The sequence below is a fragment of the Podarcis muralis genome, chromosome 2 (assembly GCF_964188315.1).
Source record: "Podarcis muralis chromosome 2, rPodMur119.hap1.1, whole genome shotgun sequence".
Lineage (NCBI taxonomy): Eukaryota > Metazoa > Chordata > Lepidosauria > Squamata > Lacertidae > Podarcis > Podarcis muralis.
The window spans coordinates 31,666,988-31,686,555 of record NC_135656.1 but is presented as its reverse complement, the minus strand read 5'-3'; the positions used below and the strand labels follow the sequence as shown (position 1 = coordinate 31,686,555).

The 19,568-nt window shown below is 46.7% G+C and overlaps 1 protein-coding gene across 1 annotated transcript; it reads left to right on the top strand.

The window, feature by feature from the left end:
- The first annotated feature begins 759 nt into the window (after positions 1-759).
- NOTUM (notum, palmitoleoyl-protein carboxylesterase) lies at positions 760-18,782 on the top strand. Its single transcript, XM_028716079.2, has 11 exons — positions 760-1,596; positions 2,810-2,862; positions 4,251-4,346; positions 6,847-6,907; positions 8,259-8,317; positions 12,134-12,236; positions 14,010-14,201; positions 14,545-14,645; positions 15,117-15,264; positions 16,209-16,256; positions 17,502-18,782. The coding sequence occupies exons 1-11, from the start codon at positions 1,253-1,255 to the stop codon at positions 17,806-17,808; spliced, it is 1,512 nt and encodes a 503-aa protein (XP_028571912.2). The 5' UTR covers positions 760-1,252; the 3' UTR covers positions 17,809-18,782.
- The last annotated feature ends 786 nt before the right edge of the window (positions 18,783-19,568 follow it).

Below are 19,568 nucleotides of genomic sequence, written 5' to 3'. Positions count from 1 at the left end.
TACTCTCCTTCCGTGGTTCACGCGAGCAAAGTTTTGCCCGCTCCTCCTCACGAACACGGTAGCACGTGAAAGCCGACCGGGCCGCCTGGCGCAGCACGTGGCTGGGGAACCCCGGGAAAGGAAGCGAGCGGGCCACACAGCGCTGGGGAGCCCGATCTGTGTGCGGAGTCCCTCCAGTGCTGGGGGGGTGGGTTCAGAGTCGGATCCCCGCTGGACGGGGTATCCCCAGGCGAAGGGGCGGGTTGTGGGTGTCCAGCCCCAGTGGCAATGCCCCAGGCCGCGAGGGCTCCTTGTTCTGCCTCGGCGGGGCCCCCCCTCCAATACCACAGCACAGCCCCCCGCCTGCAGCCAACAAGAGGCAGCCAGTCTTTTCATCCCTGTACGCACACCGCAGCTGGGGCGCGGGGGCTCGCAGGAGGATGGGGGGGGGAGAGGCGGACGGAGGGGAGGACTTCAAAGCCCCGCTTGCCTCCTTCCTCCTCCATCCTCGGCGGCAGCCAGCCCCTTGGAGCGGCGCCCCGCGATGCTGGGCGGGAGGTGGCGAAGGTGTTTTTGGCACTCGCCGGGCGTCTCTTCAGACGGGACGGGAGGGGAAGTTGCGGGGGGGGGGGAGAGAGAAAGGAGGGCGGCCGGCAGAGCGACGTCTGTCGGCTGGGAAATGAAAGTCAAGCCTCGGAACGCTCCCCACCCCTCCGCCCCCCGTTTCTGGTCCTCCTCGTGCGGTGGGGTGGGGTGGGGGCGGAGAGGAGGGGGCGGGGACTGGCCGGCTGCTGCCGCCGCCCCACGCGGCGCCGGGGCTGGCGGCGCCCCCGGCGGGCTCCCCGTGCACTCCGTGCCCCTCTTGTCATGTTTGTGGTTTGGGACGAGGCGGCGAGTCCGTGCACCAAGAAAAGCCGCGCGCCCTCCAGCCCCGCCGCAGACCCCGGACAGCGCGGGCCCCGAGCACCGGCTCCCGCTCCCCACGCCGCTTTGCTCGCCGCTCTTTGGAGCCAGGGAGACGGGTCCAGAGCTGCCAGACCCTCGGCGAGGCGAGGCAAGGAGCAGGCACAGGCCGGAGCCCCCCAACCGAAAGCCCGCCAAGCGCCGCCCGCCAAGCGCCGCCAGGGGCAGAGCGCGCACCCCTCCGCTGCCTCTGCCGTCGCAGCAGCAGCCCGAGGCCAGGCGAGCGAGCGCCGATCGGCCGTCCAGCAAAGCGGCGGGCTGCGCTCACCGGTTCCCTCTCCTCCTTCCCAACAGGTGGCTCCGCGTCGCCATGGGCAGAGGGGCCGTGCAGATGCTGCTGCTCTTGGGGCTGCTGCACTGGGGCCCCGGCGGGGAGGGCAGGAAAAGCTGGAGGCGGCGTGGGCAGCAGCAGCAGCAGCAACAACAACAACAACCAGCAGCGGCTCGGGAGCGGAGCGAGGCGGCTGGGCAGCCGGTGGAGAGCTTCCCATTGGACTTTACCGCTGTGGAGGGCAACATGGACAGTTTCATGGCTCAGATCAAGAGCCTGGCGCAGTCGCTGTACCCTTGCTCGGCGCAGAATCTGCACCAGGAGCTGAGGCTGCACATGCTGCTCAACAGCTCGGTCACCTGCAACGACGGCAGCCCCGCCGGGTGAGTGCACATACCATGCCTGACCCTTCTGCGATCTCCTTGCTTCGTCCCTGGCCCTTCAGGCACCTCCCCTCAGCCCATCTTCGTGGCTCCTGTGCTTAGTAGGAAGCGAAGAAACTTCTCAGAAAATAGAGCCCTTCACCATCCTCTCTGCAGCTTTGCTCTCTCTTTATTTGTGCACACAAACCCATGGCCACTTCCATCGGCGCGTGCTTTTGGGCTCTCCCGTTCCGTGCCCAACAGTTTTTCTTTTCTCAAGTTCATACCACTAAGAGATGAACTTACTCTTAAACCTGTGCCTGAGGGCAGACAGAGCAAAAGACCCCTGTAGAAGTGGGTAGTAGGAAGAGAAGACGTTTCTGAATGCACCTATTTATTTTTTCTTATTCTCCCTCATCACTTTAGTTCCTTGTATTTACTAGATTTCCTTATACAGTAGTCTCAAGTTAGTAGCTCTCCCTTATTCCGAGGAATATGCTCTAGTCCAGAAATCAGGGACTTTGCAAAGCAGAGTAGATAAAAAAAAGTTATCTCCCAGCAGTATAGTTCCTTGGAACTCTGTAGAATAGTCATTGAAGCTCTGCGGTGCCCCTGTTTCTTTTAGATCTCAGTTCAACTACCACAGCCCCTCCAGTAGGAGCTGCTTTCTGAAACAAGAACTCTGTGAGTTCTCAAACTAGCTCCACGCAGACGCTCTGTGTATGTGCTGAGCAAACATGGATAACATCACCCGCTTCTTTGTAAAGCACCATTTCTGCCGAGGGGATGCTTGACAGAGCACGCACACGACTGTTTACTATTAATACCATTTGCTGGTCCCTCTCTGCTCCTTAGTACTTCAAAAGTGCTGAAACAATCCTTCCTAGTGTTCAAGCTTTGCTTCCACCATGTGGCCTTTACTAAGAACGCAGCCAGTAACAGGTGGAATAACTCTTTCCTGCCTGGAAATACTTAGGAATGCTAGGAATTTGTTTAATGCATTTATTTTGGAGCAAGATGAAAGCCTGGCTCAGGGTCCCCGAGAAGGCCCTTTGATCAGACTTCGTTTGGAGCTCCTCTGACAGCCGTCCTGTTTCTTTCTCTTGTTCTTTAACCAAGTATTTTATGTAACCCTCTTGATATTATAATGAGTTGGTGTATCAAAGGGCTTGTGGCTGAGTGAGCCAGTCTCCCTAATTAAGTTCACGCTGCCTTCTGTTTGTTTTTATTTTAGCTACTACCTCAAAGAATCGAAAGGCAGTAGAAGGTGGCTGCTTTTCCTGGAAGGTGAGCTTGAGTTTTCTTTTAATTTATTTAAGCAAAGTTCAATCATTTTAGGCTCTTTTTGTAAAAAGTCGAGGGATGGCGGAAGAGCTTCCCAGCTGCTTTCTTCAAAGACTTACAGTGAGTGCTGGCTGCCTTCACTATAACCAATGTCTCCATCCTTTCCCCCTTTTTACGGTTTCATATGCCATGCCACCTGGAGGTTTGCTGGCAGCCTAACTACTCACCAAACTTTAATCAAAGCTACTTAGTCAATCTACTTCTTGCTGTTGTTTGCTTGCAATGTTACTTTTGGCGTTGTATTTCCTAGGTTTCAATGCATACATGCAGTAAGTCTCCAAACAGATTTTGGTCTACACATATATGCTGTTTTCTCTAATTTTCTTCTGCGTAATATGAAATAAATTAACTGATACTTATATTCCGGTCCTGAACTCATCATCTGTTTGGAAATGTCCCATTTTATTCGATGGTACTGTGCTCCAAGAAACAGTGTTTTGGAAATTTTGCAAGTGACCATATGAAACTGTGGCTAAGATTTATCATTATTAACATAATTACTTCTTGCTACAGTGTTTGTTACTAAAATAAACAAACGTTTTGCATGCTTTTGACCATGCAAACATCTCAGCCACAGAATTCTCTGCAGTTTACAGAAGTAGTGTTTTTTGGGTACCAGTAATCGGTACTAAACACATGTGAGGTAGATGGATCCACATAGAGAAACAAGCATTTTTGGGTGCTTCTGCATAATAGTGCAAATCCAGGCCTGGTTGAAAGGTTGGACGTGCCTTTTCAGGCTCCTCAGAAGATTAAGTATAAGTTTGGCTAGATCTAAAACCGGAAGGCATCAGATTAATTGTCAGGAAAGTTAGATGTTTCTGAAAAGGCTTGTGGAAGTTAGCAAAATGTTCATAGGAGCACTTCAAGGCAGATCATGCTTTGGAAATGATGGCAACCTACCTTTTGAACAGCCTTATGCTGTAAGTGGCTTTTTATTTTACAGCACATACTGCTTTTAAATTACACTATATTCAGAGATAGCACTGTGCAATGCAATCCTGCGCATGCTTACTCATAAGTAAGGAACACTGTGTTCAGTTGGGTTTCTTGGAGGGAAGCAAGCATAGTATCACAGTCTTAAAGTCACAACAGGATCCCACTATCACATTATGCTGGATATTATGTAAGTTTTATTATGCTTTTTAAAAATCCCTCTGCATTATAAACCCTACTCTGTGGAACCAGGATGAGTAAAAAAATAAACCCCTTCAATTAATTTAATGACACTAATAGTTTCTTATGCAAATTACAGTCTAAAAAGATGTAATAAGTGAAACAGGAAGAAATGGACACTATCCGATTCTTGCTTTGTTTCTTTTTTGAATCAGGAGGCTGGTACTGCTTCAACAGAGAGAACTGCAACACCCGGTATGAAACAATGAGGAGACTTATGAGCTCCAAGGAGTGGCCCACTACCAGAACTGGTAAATTCTTTATTCTCACCAACCTGGGATTTACTCTATTAATTATATATTGCTTCTACTTTCTATGTTTTATTTTACTGGAGTGCCTTCCTGCTCCATTAAGTCAAAACCATGACAGCAGTGAAGCAGCATTCCATAATGCCATTTTAAATCAAACAGAGGAGACACTTCATGGTGCAGTTGCCACTGTGGAGAAAGTCCAGCCCTGTGCCCTAGCATTGCTGACTTATCTACACTTAAGGAAGGATCGTAGAACAGAGCTTTCTTTGCAGATCTGAGGGTGCACTTATCGGAGGGTATGCTGCCCAGCAGTGGCGTAGCGTGGGGGGTGCAGGGGGGGCCGGCCGCACCGGGCGCAACATCTGGGGTTAGGGCAAATCCACAGGTTAGGGGGCGCAAATCCACGGGTTAGGGGGCGCAAATTACTTGCCTTGCCCCGGGTGCTGACAACCCACGCTACGCCACTGCTGCCCAGACCTGATATAAGGGCAGTTAACATATTGTAATGAGATGTTGTTACAGTGTGAGTATTATTGAAATGGACTGCTATGTCGCATTTTGAAATAATTTTTTAGTAGGCTTTTACGGTGATGCTTTGATAAGTGTTCCTTTCATTGTCTTCCTATTCTTGGCTTGGATACCTCTGTGTGGGAAATGGCATTAAAAATTCAAATCGTTGTAAAAATGGACTTAAACTGTTTCTAGAAATCAGGAATGCTAATTTATATTGCATCTGACAGCAGGGCAGCACATATTCAAACAATGTGAATGAGAACTGAAGATAATTTCTTTTTTCTTTTTAAGTCCTGCATCAGTTTTCTCCCCCTCTTTTAGTTTTGATTCTTTCTGTTTTTCTCTGTATTGTCCTTTTATAAATAGTTATCATTATTTTTAATGGTGAAAAGCCACCTGATTGGAAGTGTATTGGACACCTGGGGGAAGAGCACACCTGGGAATAGCGACCCATGAACACTTACTGTGTCCGTACCTTCAGTAAACTGGGCAGCGATGATAGTTGCCTGTAGGGATTGCAATGAGTTGTAAATCTAATAAATAAGTCATAAATCTTCAAGATATGCAGAGAGACCTGTTAAGCAAATTCTACCAGAGGCTTGTTCAAGACTGCATTCATCTCTATGGCTCCAGGAAACACAAACATCCATTCAGGGAGGATGAAGTAGATGCCACATTGTGAGCAGACACACAGGAAGGCTAAAGCCGTCCGTTATTTTCCTTGCTTAGCACATTTACATCATCACAGGAATAAGTACTAGTTCAGAAAAACAGCTGGCAGCCCTGGGGGCTGGGATCAGGTATTGGCATAGCTGTCAACTTTTCCATTTTCTTGCAAAGAATCCTATTCAGAATAAGGGAATTTCCCTTAAAAAAAAGGGAAGCGTTGACAGCTATGAGTATTGGTTTTTGGCCAGCACTTACAGTTGGTGTTGGGACCTCACTGCCTAATTCAGTCTTCCACATCCTGTTATCTTCCAGATGTGTGGAACTCCAATTTCCCATCAGCCCCAACCAGCAAGGCCAATGGACAGGGATTATCCGATGCAACAATTCTCAACCTTGGGTCCCCATATGTTTTTGGCCTACAACTCCCATGATCCCATATGTTTTTGGCCTACAACTCCCATGATCCCTAGCTCACAGGACCAGTGGTCAGGGATGATGGGAGTTGTAGGCCAAAAACATCTGGGGACCCAAGGTTGAGAAAGGCTGCTTAGAATCATAGAATTGTAAGGGACTCTGAGGATCATCTGGTCCAACCTCCTGCAATTCAGGAATATACAGCTGTCCCATACGGGGATCGAACCTGCAACCTTGGCACTATCAGCACCACGCTCTAACCAGCTGAGCTATCCAGGCTGATAAGCATTGTAGTTCAACAATTTCCAGAGGATCACAAGTTCCCGTTCCTGTTCTTAAAAAAATTCTGTATAATTCTGTTGTCTCTTTGGGTGGAGAGATTTGAAAAGAAGATAGGGATCCTAGATCTTTAATTCTTGTGTACTTCATACTCTAGTGAAATATCCAACTCTATGATTCTATGTGTATGCATCTGCTTATTTGCCTGGAGTAGGAATTGGCTTCTTATTTGAAATTTTAGAGTTTCAGTTTGGGAAGTGTATAATTTGTATCATTTCCCCTCAGCCTCTCTTTCTTGATTCCCTTCCTCTTCTCTATTCCTTTAATGGCACAAACATGGATACATTAGGGGATGTTTTATTGGATACACTGTATTCTTTTAAATTCTGAGAAACCAGGAAATGATTTATTGTCTGCATTTTATTATTGCAAATGCTGAGACCCACATACATAAGACATGGATGGGCCAGACTAAAGGCCTGTCCTTGGAGATACGTATACAAAGTCCTTGCCTCTTTAGGATCTTTTGCTATTCTGTTACTTTCAAATGTTCTCCACACATTGCTGCTTTGATATCTGACAGATGTTTTTCTTTTTTAATATATTTTTATTCTCCCATCTACAGGAACTGGTATTCTGTCATCGCAACCGGAGGAAAATCCACACTGGTGGAATGCAAACATGGTGTAAGTAGGGGAATGATTGTGTGAGTTGGGAGGAACACAACGGATGTGATGAAGCAAGCAATATACAGGGACTGGAATCAAAGTCCTTTGTGGCTGTAAAATGTCAAAATGGGTAGGACAGCATAATTGACAACTTCAGTTTGTTTATTTGAGGGTATTTGTACCCCACCTACTCACCAAAGTTTTCAAGGCGGCTTACAATATATTTCAAACACAGTAAAAGAGATGGTGATACAAATAGTCACTACAGCAAAGCAAAAAGCCTGCCATCCCTTTGTTGTCTGATGTTCCAGCAAATGCCATCCTATATAGTCAAATCTCCTGGCTGTTGAAGCAGCTAGAGTTCTATATAGTCCAGGAAGTCTTCACTGGGTGGCTGGTGCTGATGTCTCTCACAGCCCCAGCCCTAGTGATAGACACAGGAGGTACTGGGTGGAGCATAGATGTTACCATGCCTTCATTTGCATTATATTCGGGAAGAGAAACTAGATGGAGAAAACAAGAATACCCCCAAAAGCTTCTCCATCGATGTAGGAACATGGCAGGCGGGTAAGGGTTTGGGACTACTTAAAAGTATGACATGGTTGCCGTAGCAAACACTGATAATATACAAGGGGCTGGCACATGTCTCCATGCATGCTGCGGACATGCACCAAGCTGCAGGCAGTGACATATATCTGCATTTGGGCATGTGTGTTTCCTTTTCAGGCTTTATGCCTTTATCATGTCAGGGGTACACAGGGATATGTGCCTGTTTTGCAGAGTGTAAAACACACTGTTAAAGGTAAAGGTACCCCTGCCCGTACGGGCCAGTCTTGACAGACTCTAGGGTTGTGCGCCCATCTCACTCAAGAGGCCGGGGGCCAGCGCTGTCCGGAGACACTTCCGGGTCACGTGGCCAGTGTGACAAGCTGCATCTGGCAAGCCAGAGCCGCACACGGAAACACCGTTTACCTTCCCGCTAGTAAGCGGTCCCTATTTATCTACTTGCACTTTAGGGGTGCTTTCGAACTGCTAGGTTGGCAGGCGCTGGGACCGAGCAACGGGAGCGCACCCCGCCGCGGGGATTCGAACCGCCGACCTTTCGATCGGCAAGCCCTAGGCGCTGAGGCTTTTACCCACAGCGCCACCTGCGTCCCATGAAAAACACACTGTTAATGTCCATTAAACAAACACAGTGCTCCTTGATCGAGTTCTTTCTGGGAGTATCCAGCTGGTACCATGAGATTTGAATGGGCATGAAATTGCTCTCTTTCCGACTCCCTTTGGGTTTAATTTGCTTGACCCCTGCTTCACCCCTCCCTGCATGTCAGAGGAATAATGGCGCTCACATATCTCTTGTCTCTTGCAGTTTCATCCCCTATTGCTCAAGCGATGTCTGGAGCGGAGCCTCTGCCAGGATTGAGAAAAGTGAGTGCTTCTGATAGGCTCCTGCTGCCAGACAGACATTATGCATTAAAGGGGATATGGCCCAACTTCTCTACAGTTATGCAAATGAAGAAATGGTTCTTGCCAATGGGCAGGAAGGAATAATAAATATTCTCCGGATAAAACATCCGCTTGCTAACTCTGCTTTGTCATGGTTCAGAGCCCCATCACGCAGCAGTAGCCTGAAGGGAATAGCTGCATCCTGAATGTCTGAGGCCCAGCCAGTCCGTTTAGCTAAATGTCCCCCACTCCCCCCGCAGCAGCCAGGATTTGGTAGGGAAGAACTAAACAATGCCAGGATTCACAGACTGAATCATGAATGCTCCCAAGGATGGGTTTGAGGGACTTGATCACCTAAACCTATCACCAAAAAATGACACAGAGAGGCCAGAAGAAAACTTTATTTTGATAGATTTTGACCTAAATGCAGTTCAAAGGTTTGGGGCTACCAGCATCGTTGGCTCAGTAGGTCAAGTTTGGGGAAGCTTTGACTCTTCAGATGTTACTAATCTTCAACTCCCATCAGCTCCTGCAAGCGTAGTCAATGGCCATGGATAATGGGAGCAGCAGTTAAGCAACATCTGGAAGGGCAATGGTTTCCCCACAGCTGCAGCAGTTCAAATCTGAATCCTATTATAGTCCTTTCCTCTCATTAATTCACTGGTCTCTTCAGGATGACTCTTTTCCTCTTGGTGGCAACTGCTGATACCTTGGCTTGTCGGGTGCCTCTGGTAAAAAGATAGAGCTCCCTCATGAACTTTGAATACCCTTGCAGGAGAGGGAGCTTCAGAAGCTGGCATGACAAGGTCCACCTGCTGGAATTCCCTCTTCTACAAGGTTGTTTAGAGCAGTGTTTCCCAACCTTTTTCCGACCGTGGCCCATTTCCAATCCTATTTCCTTCCTGCGCCCCCTCTGGTGTAGCCAAGGAGGGGGGACAGGGGGCAGCTGCCCCCCCCCCAATAAGTAAAAGCTTAAACCCTGGCTACGCCCATGCCCCCCTCCATCCTACCAGTAGAAAGGTAGCTATTTAAATGTTTTGTTTGTAAATGGAATATGCATTATTTATAATTTATACAAAATACAATTACCGGTACATAAAATGATAGGAACATAATGAAATATTGTTGAAGCAGAAAAACATAGTGTCATAGAGCTAGAAGGGACCCCATCTTTCTAGTGCAACCCCTGCAACGTAGGAAACTCAGCTGAAGCATCCATGACAGATGGCCACCCAACCTCTGCTTAGAAACCTCCAAGGAAGTAGAGTCCAGAACCTCCCAAGGGAGATCCATCTTCCATGTATTATAAAAAGTAAGCAACACTTATTTGACCCCAGTCATCTGACACAGAAGAGGAAACCTACAGATACAGTCCAAAAGGTGCACGGGGAGTTCTATATATATATGGGAGAATTTTAAAAAGCAAGCGGTCCTCACTGATCTGCTGCAAAAAGATCTTGTCACCTGGAGGAGCTCTGGCTGCCTAGATAAAACACTATAGTCCCTCACACCCTTACCTGAGTGTAAGGCCCACTGAACTCAGTGTGGTTTTTTTTCTGAGTAGACAGTTATTTACTAGATGCTAGTCAGCAGCACGGATACGGGTGGTGCTGTGGGTTAAACCACAGAGCCTAGGACTTGCCGATCAGAAGGTCGGCAGTTTGAATCCCTGCAACGGGGTGAGTTCCTGTCGTTTGGTCCCTGCTCCTGCCAACCTAGCAGTTCGAAAGCACGTCAAAGTGCAAGTAGACAAATAGGTACCGCTCCGGCAGGAAGGTAAATGGTGTTTCCGTGTGCTGCTCTGATTCGCCAGAAGCAGCTTAGTCATGCTGGCCACATGACCCAGAAGCTGTACGCCGGCTCCCTCAGCCAATAAAGCGAAATGAGCTCCGCAACCCCAGAGTCGGCCACGACTGGACCAGTCAGGGGACCCTTTACCTTTACCTTTAGTCAGCAGCACCAGATGATCCCGCTTGGCTAGGCGCTGGGATGGATTTCACCCCATGCCTTGCAGAGCCGGGCTAACACTGCTGACGGGCCCTGCACCCCTAGGCAACATCCAAAGGCCCCGATCCGGCTAGACGCTGGGGTGGATTGCATCCTGCACCTCGCAGAGTCTGGCCCAGCACTGGCAACAGCAACAAGCAGCCCCACCACCAAACTTACCTGACCTGCTTGTGATTGGCCAAGCGGATAGCTAGCCAATCAGGATTAATAAAAAATAAAAAATTATTTATTTCTCACTTCCTACTGTGGCCCCCTAGCCTTGTGCTGTGCCCCTCCTTTACACATTTTTCACCTGTGGCCCCTGTAGAATATCCTGGAGGGGGCCATATGGCCCAGTGGTTGGGAAACACTGGTTTAGAGGCACAGGGGTGCTGTCTCTTTTACCCTACTAATAATGTATCACAACATAATGGTCCTGCATGAGAATACTTAACATTTCACAATCCTGCCTCTTATAACAGTACAAGATTAACATCTGGTTCAATGAAGCATTTCTGACATAAAAAAGGACAGAGAAGAGAAGAGAAAAAAAACAATATCCTTTATTCCAACAGACTATTTCAGTCAGTCAGCATTTTTGAAGTGGGTTGAGCAGATCTACTGCCTTGACTTCAGAGACATCGATAGAGGAAGTTATTTGAGCCACCAGTATTGAGAGGGTGAGCAGATTCAACTGCCTTATCTGTATTTCCTTAAGAAAGAGTTTCTTGAAATACTTCAGGAACAAAGGATATTGTTTTTCCCCCCCTTACACTGCTGATCTTGGTGTTTCCCAAGTAGCATTGGTCCTCAGGTGAGCTCCACGGTAGCTATAAATTTGAACTGAAGGCGCATCTAGTGCTCCCACTGGCCTTGTGTAACTTCAGAGAGCCAGGATTGGTTGCCACCGTTTTAGGCTGTGTGTGTATCTTTTCTCTTTGCCTTAAAGACAACAAAGGGATTTCTGATACATTAAAAACTTGACAGTTCCCCTATGGCATAAGCTTTCACCACATAGGTAAATCAAAAACCAATAAGAATGGATCTTCACTTGTTATGCTGTGGAAGGTTGTTGAGCTGCTGTTCTGTCTTTTGCCTAGAGGTGGTAGCATTTCAGAGATGGGAGATAGAACCTTCTGCAAAATTACATTCTAGTGATTTTAGGGCTGAGACATCAGGTAACGAAAGATACTGAGTTCTGCTAGCAGAAACCCACACAAGAGCCTCTGTTTGTGAAGTGGGACTTTCCTCTCTCCCACGAAATTGCCTTGGCGGAGACGTATTGGAAGTACCTGCCAGGACAGTGTGCAGGAGAAAGAGAGGGGAAACTGACAAGCTGAAATGTCTGGCAAGCTGAAATGCTCATGCTGATGGAACAATTGCTGTGGCACTTTGTTAATTCCTCTCAGTACACCTGAGGTACATGGCTAGACCCACAAGCACCAGCCAGGTCCCCACAGAATTTTGTTTGCAACAGAACTATTTTTAAAAACAAAATTTAATTACATTTAAATTCTGCCTCCCCTTCAAGGAGTTCAAGGCAGCACCCACGGTTCTCCCCACTCCATGTCATCCTTGCAACAAGGTTAGGCTGAGAGATACTGCGTGGCCCAAGGCTACCCAGAGAGCTTCATGTCTGAGTGGTGACCCTGCTCTCCCAGGTCCTAGTCTGAGACTCTATAAAGATCTTGTCTGTTCTTCCAATTCACATAGGCCACAAGCCTTCAGTGGAGAGGAAGGGGGAAATGTTTTAACTGCAGCTTAAGCAATTTTGTTTACTGTGAACTTTTTTTCTTTTCCTCCTCCCCACAGATGAATTTGTCTTCATGGGTGCCCTTATCATTCAAGAGGTTGTAAAAGAGTTGGTGGGAAAAGGTCTTGGGAATGCCAAAGTCCTCCTACTAGCAGGAAGCAGGTGTGTGTATACAAGGACTGTCTAGAAAGTGTGTGTGTGGGGGGAAGATTGCCGATTGACTTGTTGGTGATGGGCATGACTTTTATACCACAGGCCCCCTTGCCCTCTTGATGGAAAAAAGTGCTGAAGTTAACAAAGGCTACCATTATCTTGATTTCTGCATATTTGTGATTGTCCTACTTTTGGTGTTAGAAGATGCATTCTTGAACAGTAGCAGCACTTTTGGGTGAGGAAGAAGGGAGACTTCTGTGTGAGATTCCAGTAATATCCACAACCGATGCCATAATACGGGGGGTGGGGGATATCTGAACTGGATATTACATTTGGGTAGTGGAATATTTTGATGTCAAGGCGCTTGGGTTTATTCTCCTCAAATTAACCTTCCAGCAGGTGATACAGCTCACTAGCTTAAAGTGGTAGATCTCTGGGTTGAATGGCAGTAGATCAGCAAGGATTTTAGACTTTCAATTGTTTAACAGTAGCAAACACCAAATAAGCCCCACCCCCCGCCTTCCCCCATGAAATTAGAATGCTGAAATAAAACTTGGGAGAACCAGCAAAGGATTTTTATATGGGGGGAACTGTGAGCTCAGATCAGTTATGATACCTAGGATAGAATCTTGCAGTGGCGTAGCGTGGGGGGTGCAGGGGGGGCCGGCCGCACCGGGCGCAACATCTTGGGTTAGGGCAAATCCACGGGTTAGGGGGCGCAAATCCACAGGTTAGGGGGCGCAAATCCACGGGTTAGGGGGCGCAAATTACTTGCCTTGCCCCGGGTGCTGACAACCCACGCTACGCCACTGGAATCTTGTACTCAAAAGCAGTTCAGTGACAAAATGTCCAAGTGAGTATCTTTTGCACCTATCTCCTGTGATAGCAGGATTCTATTGAAATCCAAAGTAGATCCCACAAGCAGCCACTGTCTCTTCCAAGCAGCCATCTCGTTAGGTTAGGTCAGGGGTAGGCAGCCTAAGGCCCGGGGGCCCAATCCGGCCCAGTCACCTTCTCAATCTGGCCTGTGGACGGTCTGGGAATCAGCATGTTTTTACATGAGTAGAATATGTCCTTTTATTGAAAATGCATCTCTGGGTTATTTGTGGGGCCCGCCTGGTGTTTTTACATGAGTAGAATGTGTGCTTTTATTTAAAATGCGTTTCTGGGTTATTTGGGGGGCATAGGAATTTGTTCATATATTTTTTTCCAAAATATAGTCCACATGGTCTGAGGGACGGTGGACCGGCCCATGGCTGAAAAATGTTGCTGACCCCTGGGTTAGGTTTTCCAAGCACCCACCACTCCTTTAATTTCTAGAAAATGGAATTCTAGAGTTGGAAGGTGCATGGAGGTTGCAATTCTGCACCCTTTTACATGGGAGCAAGCTGCATGCATAGGATTGCACTGCTAAGATAATGCAACCCTCTAAGGCAGGATTGGCACCATCCCAATTCTTTTATTCAGTAGCTCCCTATCTTGCCACATCCCTTAACAAATCAAAATGGCCATAGTGTTCTGTGCAGTTTTATTTGTCTGAAGCATCTTTGGAATATAGCTAATATATATAAGGTTAAAGGTTTAATTACAAACAAGCAGTAATTTTTCTTAAACAAAAAAATGCAAATGAGCACAATTTACAAAAGGCACACTAGATAGCACCCTATGAATTCAGATGTGGATGGCAGGTGTTTAGAGAGTCATGGCCCTTCTGTAAGCAATCCTGAATGTGTCTGTGGTTGTGTTACAGTCTCATTTGAAAGACTGATGCTGTCATTGCAGTGCTGGTGGAACAGGGGTGCTCCTGAATGTAGATCGAGTAGCAGAGCAGCTGGAAGAGATGGGGTATCCTGGGATTCAGGTCCGTGGCCTTGCAGACTCTGGATGGTTCTTGGACAATAAACAGTATCGTAGAACAGACTGCATTGATACCATAACCTGCGCCCCTACAGAAGCCATCAGGAGAGGAATTAGGTACTGAAGTATTCTAAAGTATCCTTTCCAAGACTGGGCAGAGACACCTAGTCTTCCTTTCTTTTTGTAATTATAAGAAATATCTGTTCCTTTAGCTGATGAAGTTCTATTTGGAAAAGAAATAATATTAATGAAATGTGGCTGAGTAGAAGGTGTCCCCTGTATAGTAATCTGGCACGAAAGTAAGACAAGTAGAATTTTCTTCTTGCTGAAATGTATGATTTGTTCAGTTTGCAGCTCTGCTGCCCTCTGCTGTCTGTAATTTTTGTAACTTGCACATTTTTGGATCTCCGCTGCAGAACAAGCTTCTGTTATTAACTCTTGTTATCATGTCATCTTTCAGGTATTGGAACGGACTTGTTCCTGAACGCTGCAAAATGCAGTTTAAAGAGGGAGAGGAATGGAATTGTTTCTTTGGCTATAAAATTTATCCCACACTGCGATGTAAGTATGAAACGGAGAGTTTTCTGCTTTCTGTTTGCTGATCTGAAATGCACTTCAGAAGATTCCTCATTATCAGTATTAGCAAGTGTCAACGCATTGAAGACTTTAATGGATAGTCATGTGCCTTTTAACAGGAAGAATTTCTGACTCCCAGTTGCTTAGCAGTAGCAATATCTAAGTGAATTGTTGGATTTGAATAAATATTACCACTCAGAATAGATGTTCCTTGAGATGCTGAAGGAATGCTGACAACTTACAGTTTTATAAACAAAACCTACTAAATTGTTAAGAAAGGATTCCATTTCCTATTGCAGTAACACACCAGAATCAAAATAACCTTGAAAGAAAGTGTATTCTTAAATTTCTGCCTCACTGACTAAAATTGTGCATTTTAAGCTTTAGCTGATTAAACCAATGGAAGTTTGCATCCCTGATAATGGGGAAACCTTTCCTCAATTCTTCTTGCTGCAGGTCCTGTGTTTATAGTACAGTGGCTCTTCGATGAAGCCCAGCTCACTGTGGACAATGTACATTTGACTGGCCAGCCAGTGCAGGAGGGGCAGTGGCTATACATCCAGAACCTGGGTCGTGAACTTAGGAACACCCTTAAAGATGTGACGTTAGTCTTGCCTCTTCTCTTTTCCTAAATACTTTCCAATATGTTCTTCTAAAGATGTGATCTGGAAACCACATTCTTTTTAAGATCACTGTGTGGTGTTTGTTTTGTTTTTAAATTGACAATAAGGCCAAAGTAAAGGTAAAGGGACCCCTGACCATTAGGTCCAGTCGTGGCCGACTCTGGGGTTGCGGTGCTCATCTCGCTTTATTGGCCGAGGGAGCCAGCGTACAGCTTCCGGGTCATGTGGCCAGCATGACTAAGCCACTTCTGGCGAACCAGAGCAGTGCACGGAAACACTGTTTACCTTCCCGCCAGAGCGGTACCTATTTATCTACTTGCACTTTGCCGTGCTTTGAACTGCTAGGTTGGCAGGAGCAGGGACTGAGCAACGGGAGCTCACCCCGTCGCGGGAATTTGAACTGCCGACCTTCTGATTGGCAAGTCCTAGACTCTGTGGTTTAACCCACAGCGCCACCCGCGTCCCACATAACTTCAAATATCCTAACAATAAGGCTACATATACACTATACATTTAAATCACCTTTCCCTGCCTCAAAGAATTCTGGGCACTGTAGTTTGTTAAGGGCTGCTGGGAATTGTAACTCTGTGAGGGGTAAGCTACTGGTGCCCAGAATTTTTTGTGGGAAATAATGTTTTTTGAATGCACTTTAAAGGTATAGTGTGGACTTAGCCTAAGACACGTTGTCAGATAAATTCTCAACTTACTGTCTACATTCATTCTGTGTTAGGAATCTGGTTTGTTTGGTAAGGCACCAAAAATAATTGGAGGTCCAGTCACAGTTATCCCTACAAATGAAGCACAAGGATACCCAAAGCCGTATTGTGAGGAATGACCAAAGACTGGGTTGCTGGGAAGGAAATGTATCAATATTTTGCATTGCTCCTATCACACCTATTCTATATCTTGTTCTTTTCTGCTTCAGTGCCAGCTTTGCTCCCGCTTGTTTGTCTCATGAGATCATCACACGCAAGTAAGTACCTAGGTTGGGGAGATGAACTCTCCCTCTTGCTTTGTACTTTCTCCTATTTGTGGGGGCTACGGTGCAGCCCTAGCCATGTCTACTGAGAAGTAAGTCCTATTGAATTCAGTGGGATGTACTCCCAGGGAAGTAGGGTTAGGATTATAGCCTTGGTACCGAAGAGAGCACCAGGGAAGACAGTTCCCCAGCCGCCCACTTGGGAAGGCTCACTAGAAAATGGCAAAAGGTCCTGATAAGCAGAAGTAATTGCTCTTGAGGAACTTCTTTAACCCTCTAGGAGCCAATGTAAGTTGGCTCCTGTGTTATCTCGGATTTGATTCTGGAAAGAATGACGCAGAGACTTCAGCGGCATTGCGGAACGCCCACATTCTCACCTGTAATGGGAATTGGAGGGTTGCTCGTGCGTAAGTTGTCGCCACTCTTGGTGAGGTTGCCTGGATAAACCTTTCCCTGGCTGGACAGTCCTGATTCCACGTCTGTCTCAGTCACTGGCAGAATCCGTCAGTGGGTGTTTCCTAAACTTCTTCCAACATAAAAGTTCCTTGACGGATAGTCTCCGCCTAGCCTCCCTGCGCAGAAGTCTTCTGCGCAGGGTGGGTGTGGGCAGTGGAGGACCCGTGCTCTCCCTGCTGGTCTCAGGCGAAGAGTCCTGGAGCCATCTCTCCGAAGCCCGCCTCTGCCCGCCTTTCTCCCTGGTGTAACGCTGATTTCCTTCCCCGGCCGCTTGGGAGCCCTTCCTCCACTCCTGGCAGCGATGGCAGTTCCCTGACATCACCGATACTATTTCTGTGCTGCATCTGTCAAGAGCTTACTCTGTCCCCTTCCTTGCAGACACATCACGATGGCATAATGCCTGCATGTGACATAGGTCCATGTTCTTGGTGGCCAGTGGGAGGAAATCAATGTAGCGCTGTGGCAATTGTTCCATCAGCACAAGCATTTCAGCTTGCCAGATGGAACAATCCCCCCCATCCCTCTCCCCATGTGTTGTTCGGGGGGCAGGGTGTTCTCCTGAACTTCCCCAATCCAATTGTGTGGGGCCTCCGGGAAAGGAGGAACCCTGTTGCATTAGTAGAAGTCTTTTTGCGAGCTTCCACTAGCAGAACTTGTCGACGGACTCCCATTTTGAGCATGTTCTTCTGATCACAGCCTTTCTATTTTGGAGCGTGCGAAAGGTTAAGCGCAAATGAACATGAACAATAACAGTGATGCAACTTGTGTGGTTTGTGTCTGCAGTCACTGGACAGACATCCAAGTGAAAGGGACCTCTTTACCCCGCGCCCTGCACTGCTGGGATCGCAGCCTCCACGACAGCAACAAGAATGGGAAAGCTCCGCTGAAAGGCTGCCCTGTCCATCTGATTGACAGCTGTCCCTGGCCACACTGCAACCCCTCATGCCCTACCATCCGGGACCAGTACACAGGACAAGAGATGAACGTGATCCAGTTTCTCATGCATATGGGGTTTGATGTGCAGAAGATGGCGCAGCAGCAGGGTCTGGAGCCCAGTAAACTGCTGGGGATGCTGAGTAGTGGTAGCTAGGAGAGTTTTCCACTAAGGAGGACTGCATGACTGCGTATTGAGCAGGAGCCTTTTAGCTCCCCTCTCAAACTTCCTGCCCTCCTTGCTCACTTTCATAACATAAGCATCTACACAGACACATACAGGCACAAGTCATGCACGCACACTCTGGCACAGTTAGTATTATCAGGATAAAATGAACACCAGTTGATCGAAATGTTACCTCTACTTCAGGGGACAGTCTCAGCTAAGCGTCACCTCTGTCTGCAATAATTCACTAACGGTCTGCAGGGAGCGCATAGAAAATCACGAACCCTCTCCAGAGTTAAAAGGACTGTATACTTTTTGCCTTTTCCAAGAACTTTTCACACCATGAGACTGACAACAAAAGGTGCTTTGGGGGGGAAAAAAGAAAAGCCCTGGATTATTTGTCCAATTAGAAATGATGAAGGTATAGCTGACTATATGACTTCCTGGAGGCCAGCATCTCACGATGTAACATAATAATGTACAAACCGAGCACACAGGCTAGAAAAGGACTTATCTTGTACTCAATTTACTTTTGTATTATTTTATAAAATGATTTTTATTAATTTTTAAAGAAATAAGCAAGAAATATAAGATTAATGATATTGTTTTGTAACATATTTTTTTAAATAATGAAGAAAAAAACGCCTTGTGCTATTTTTTGGCAATGTGAAAATATTTATTTTAATATGTAAATGCTATTTATAAGGGCTGACCCAAGATATGCTCACATGTTGTTGTAAAGTTGTAAATACTTCTCCTTTGGAAAGGTTTTCCTTCTGATCACATATGTGTGAGAAAGGGCAAGGGTCAGCAGTGGCATTATTATTATTATTATTATTATTATTATTATTCAAATTGTTTATTAGATCCCCATGACTCTTTTGAAGTATGTTTCTTGCTGTTTGTGAAAGGGGGAAAGATTATCAACCACAGCCTCAGTAAAGAGCTTTTATCCTTCCTGCTCACCTACGTTCTCTCCATCTTTTGTTCAGAGAGGACTGTGTCCTTACCTGTGAATCAGATCCTGGAGATATCCCAGATAATTTCTGCCCTTAACAGTGGAGTAGCTGATTTTGAAGTATATGGATGTTACTGCTCAGAAATAGCCCATCACATTTCTTCTGTGCTGTTAAATTTTAGTTGCAGCATTATGTCATTAAAAGCTTCCATGCTTGTCAGGGTTGAGGGCTAATGCAAATTCCAGACTCCTTCCAACACCAGGCAAGGACTTGGCAGATATTCTGCAGTCAACTCTGGCTTGATTTCCAGGAACCAACTCACATCTGGTTTAGCCTTTTCTCTCTGGACTTTAAGGATACGCCTCTCCTGGTATGCCCCACAGAGAAACCTACGGTCGGTAAATAAAAACATCCTTAAGGTCCCAGGCCTCAGAGAGGTTAGGCTGGCCTCAACTAGAGCCAGGGCCTTCTCGGCTGTGGCTCCAATCTGGTGGAATGCTCTGTCACAAGAGACTAGGGCCCTGCGGGACCTGACATCTTTCCGCAGGGCCTGCAAGACAGAGTTGTTCCACCAGGCCTTTGGTTGGGGCGCAGCCTGACCCCCTCCTCTGGCAACCTGCACAGTATTTTGGTTGCCATCAATTTGATTTTAATTAACTTTTATAATGATATATTTTAGAATGTGTGATTATTCAACTATTTGGTTATTTGATTGTTGTTAGCCGCCCTGAGCCCAGCTTCGGCTGGGGAGGGCGGGATATAAATAAAATTTATTATTATTATTATTATCAT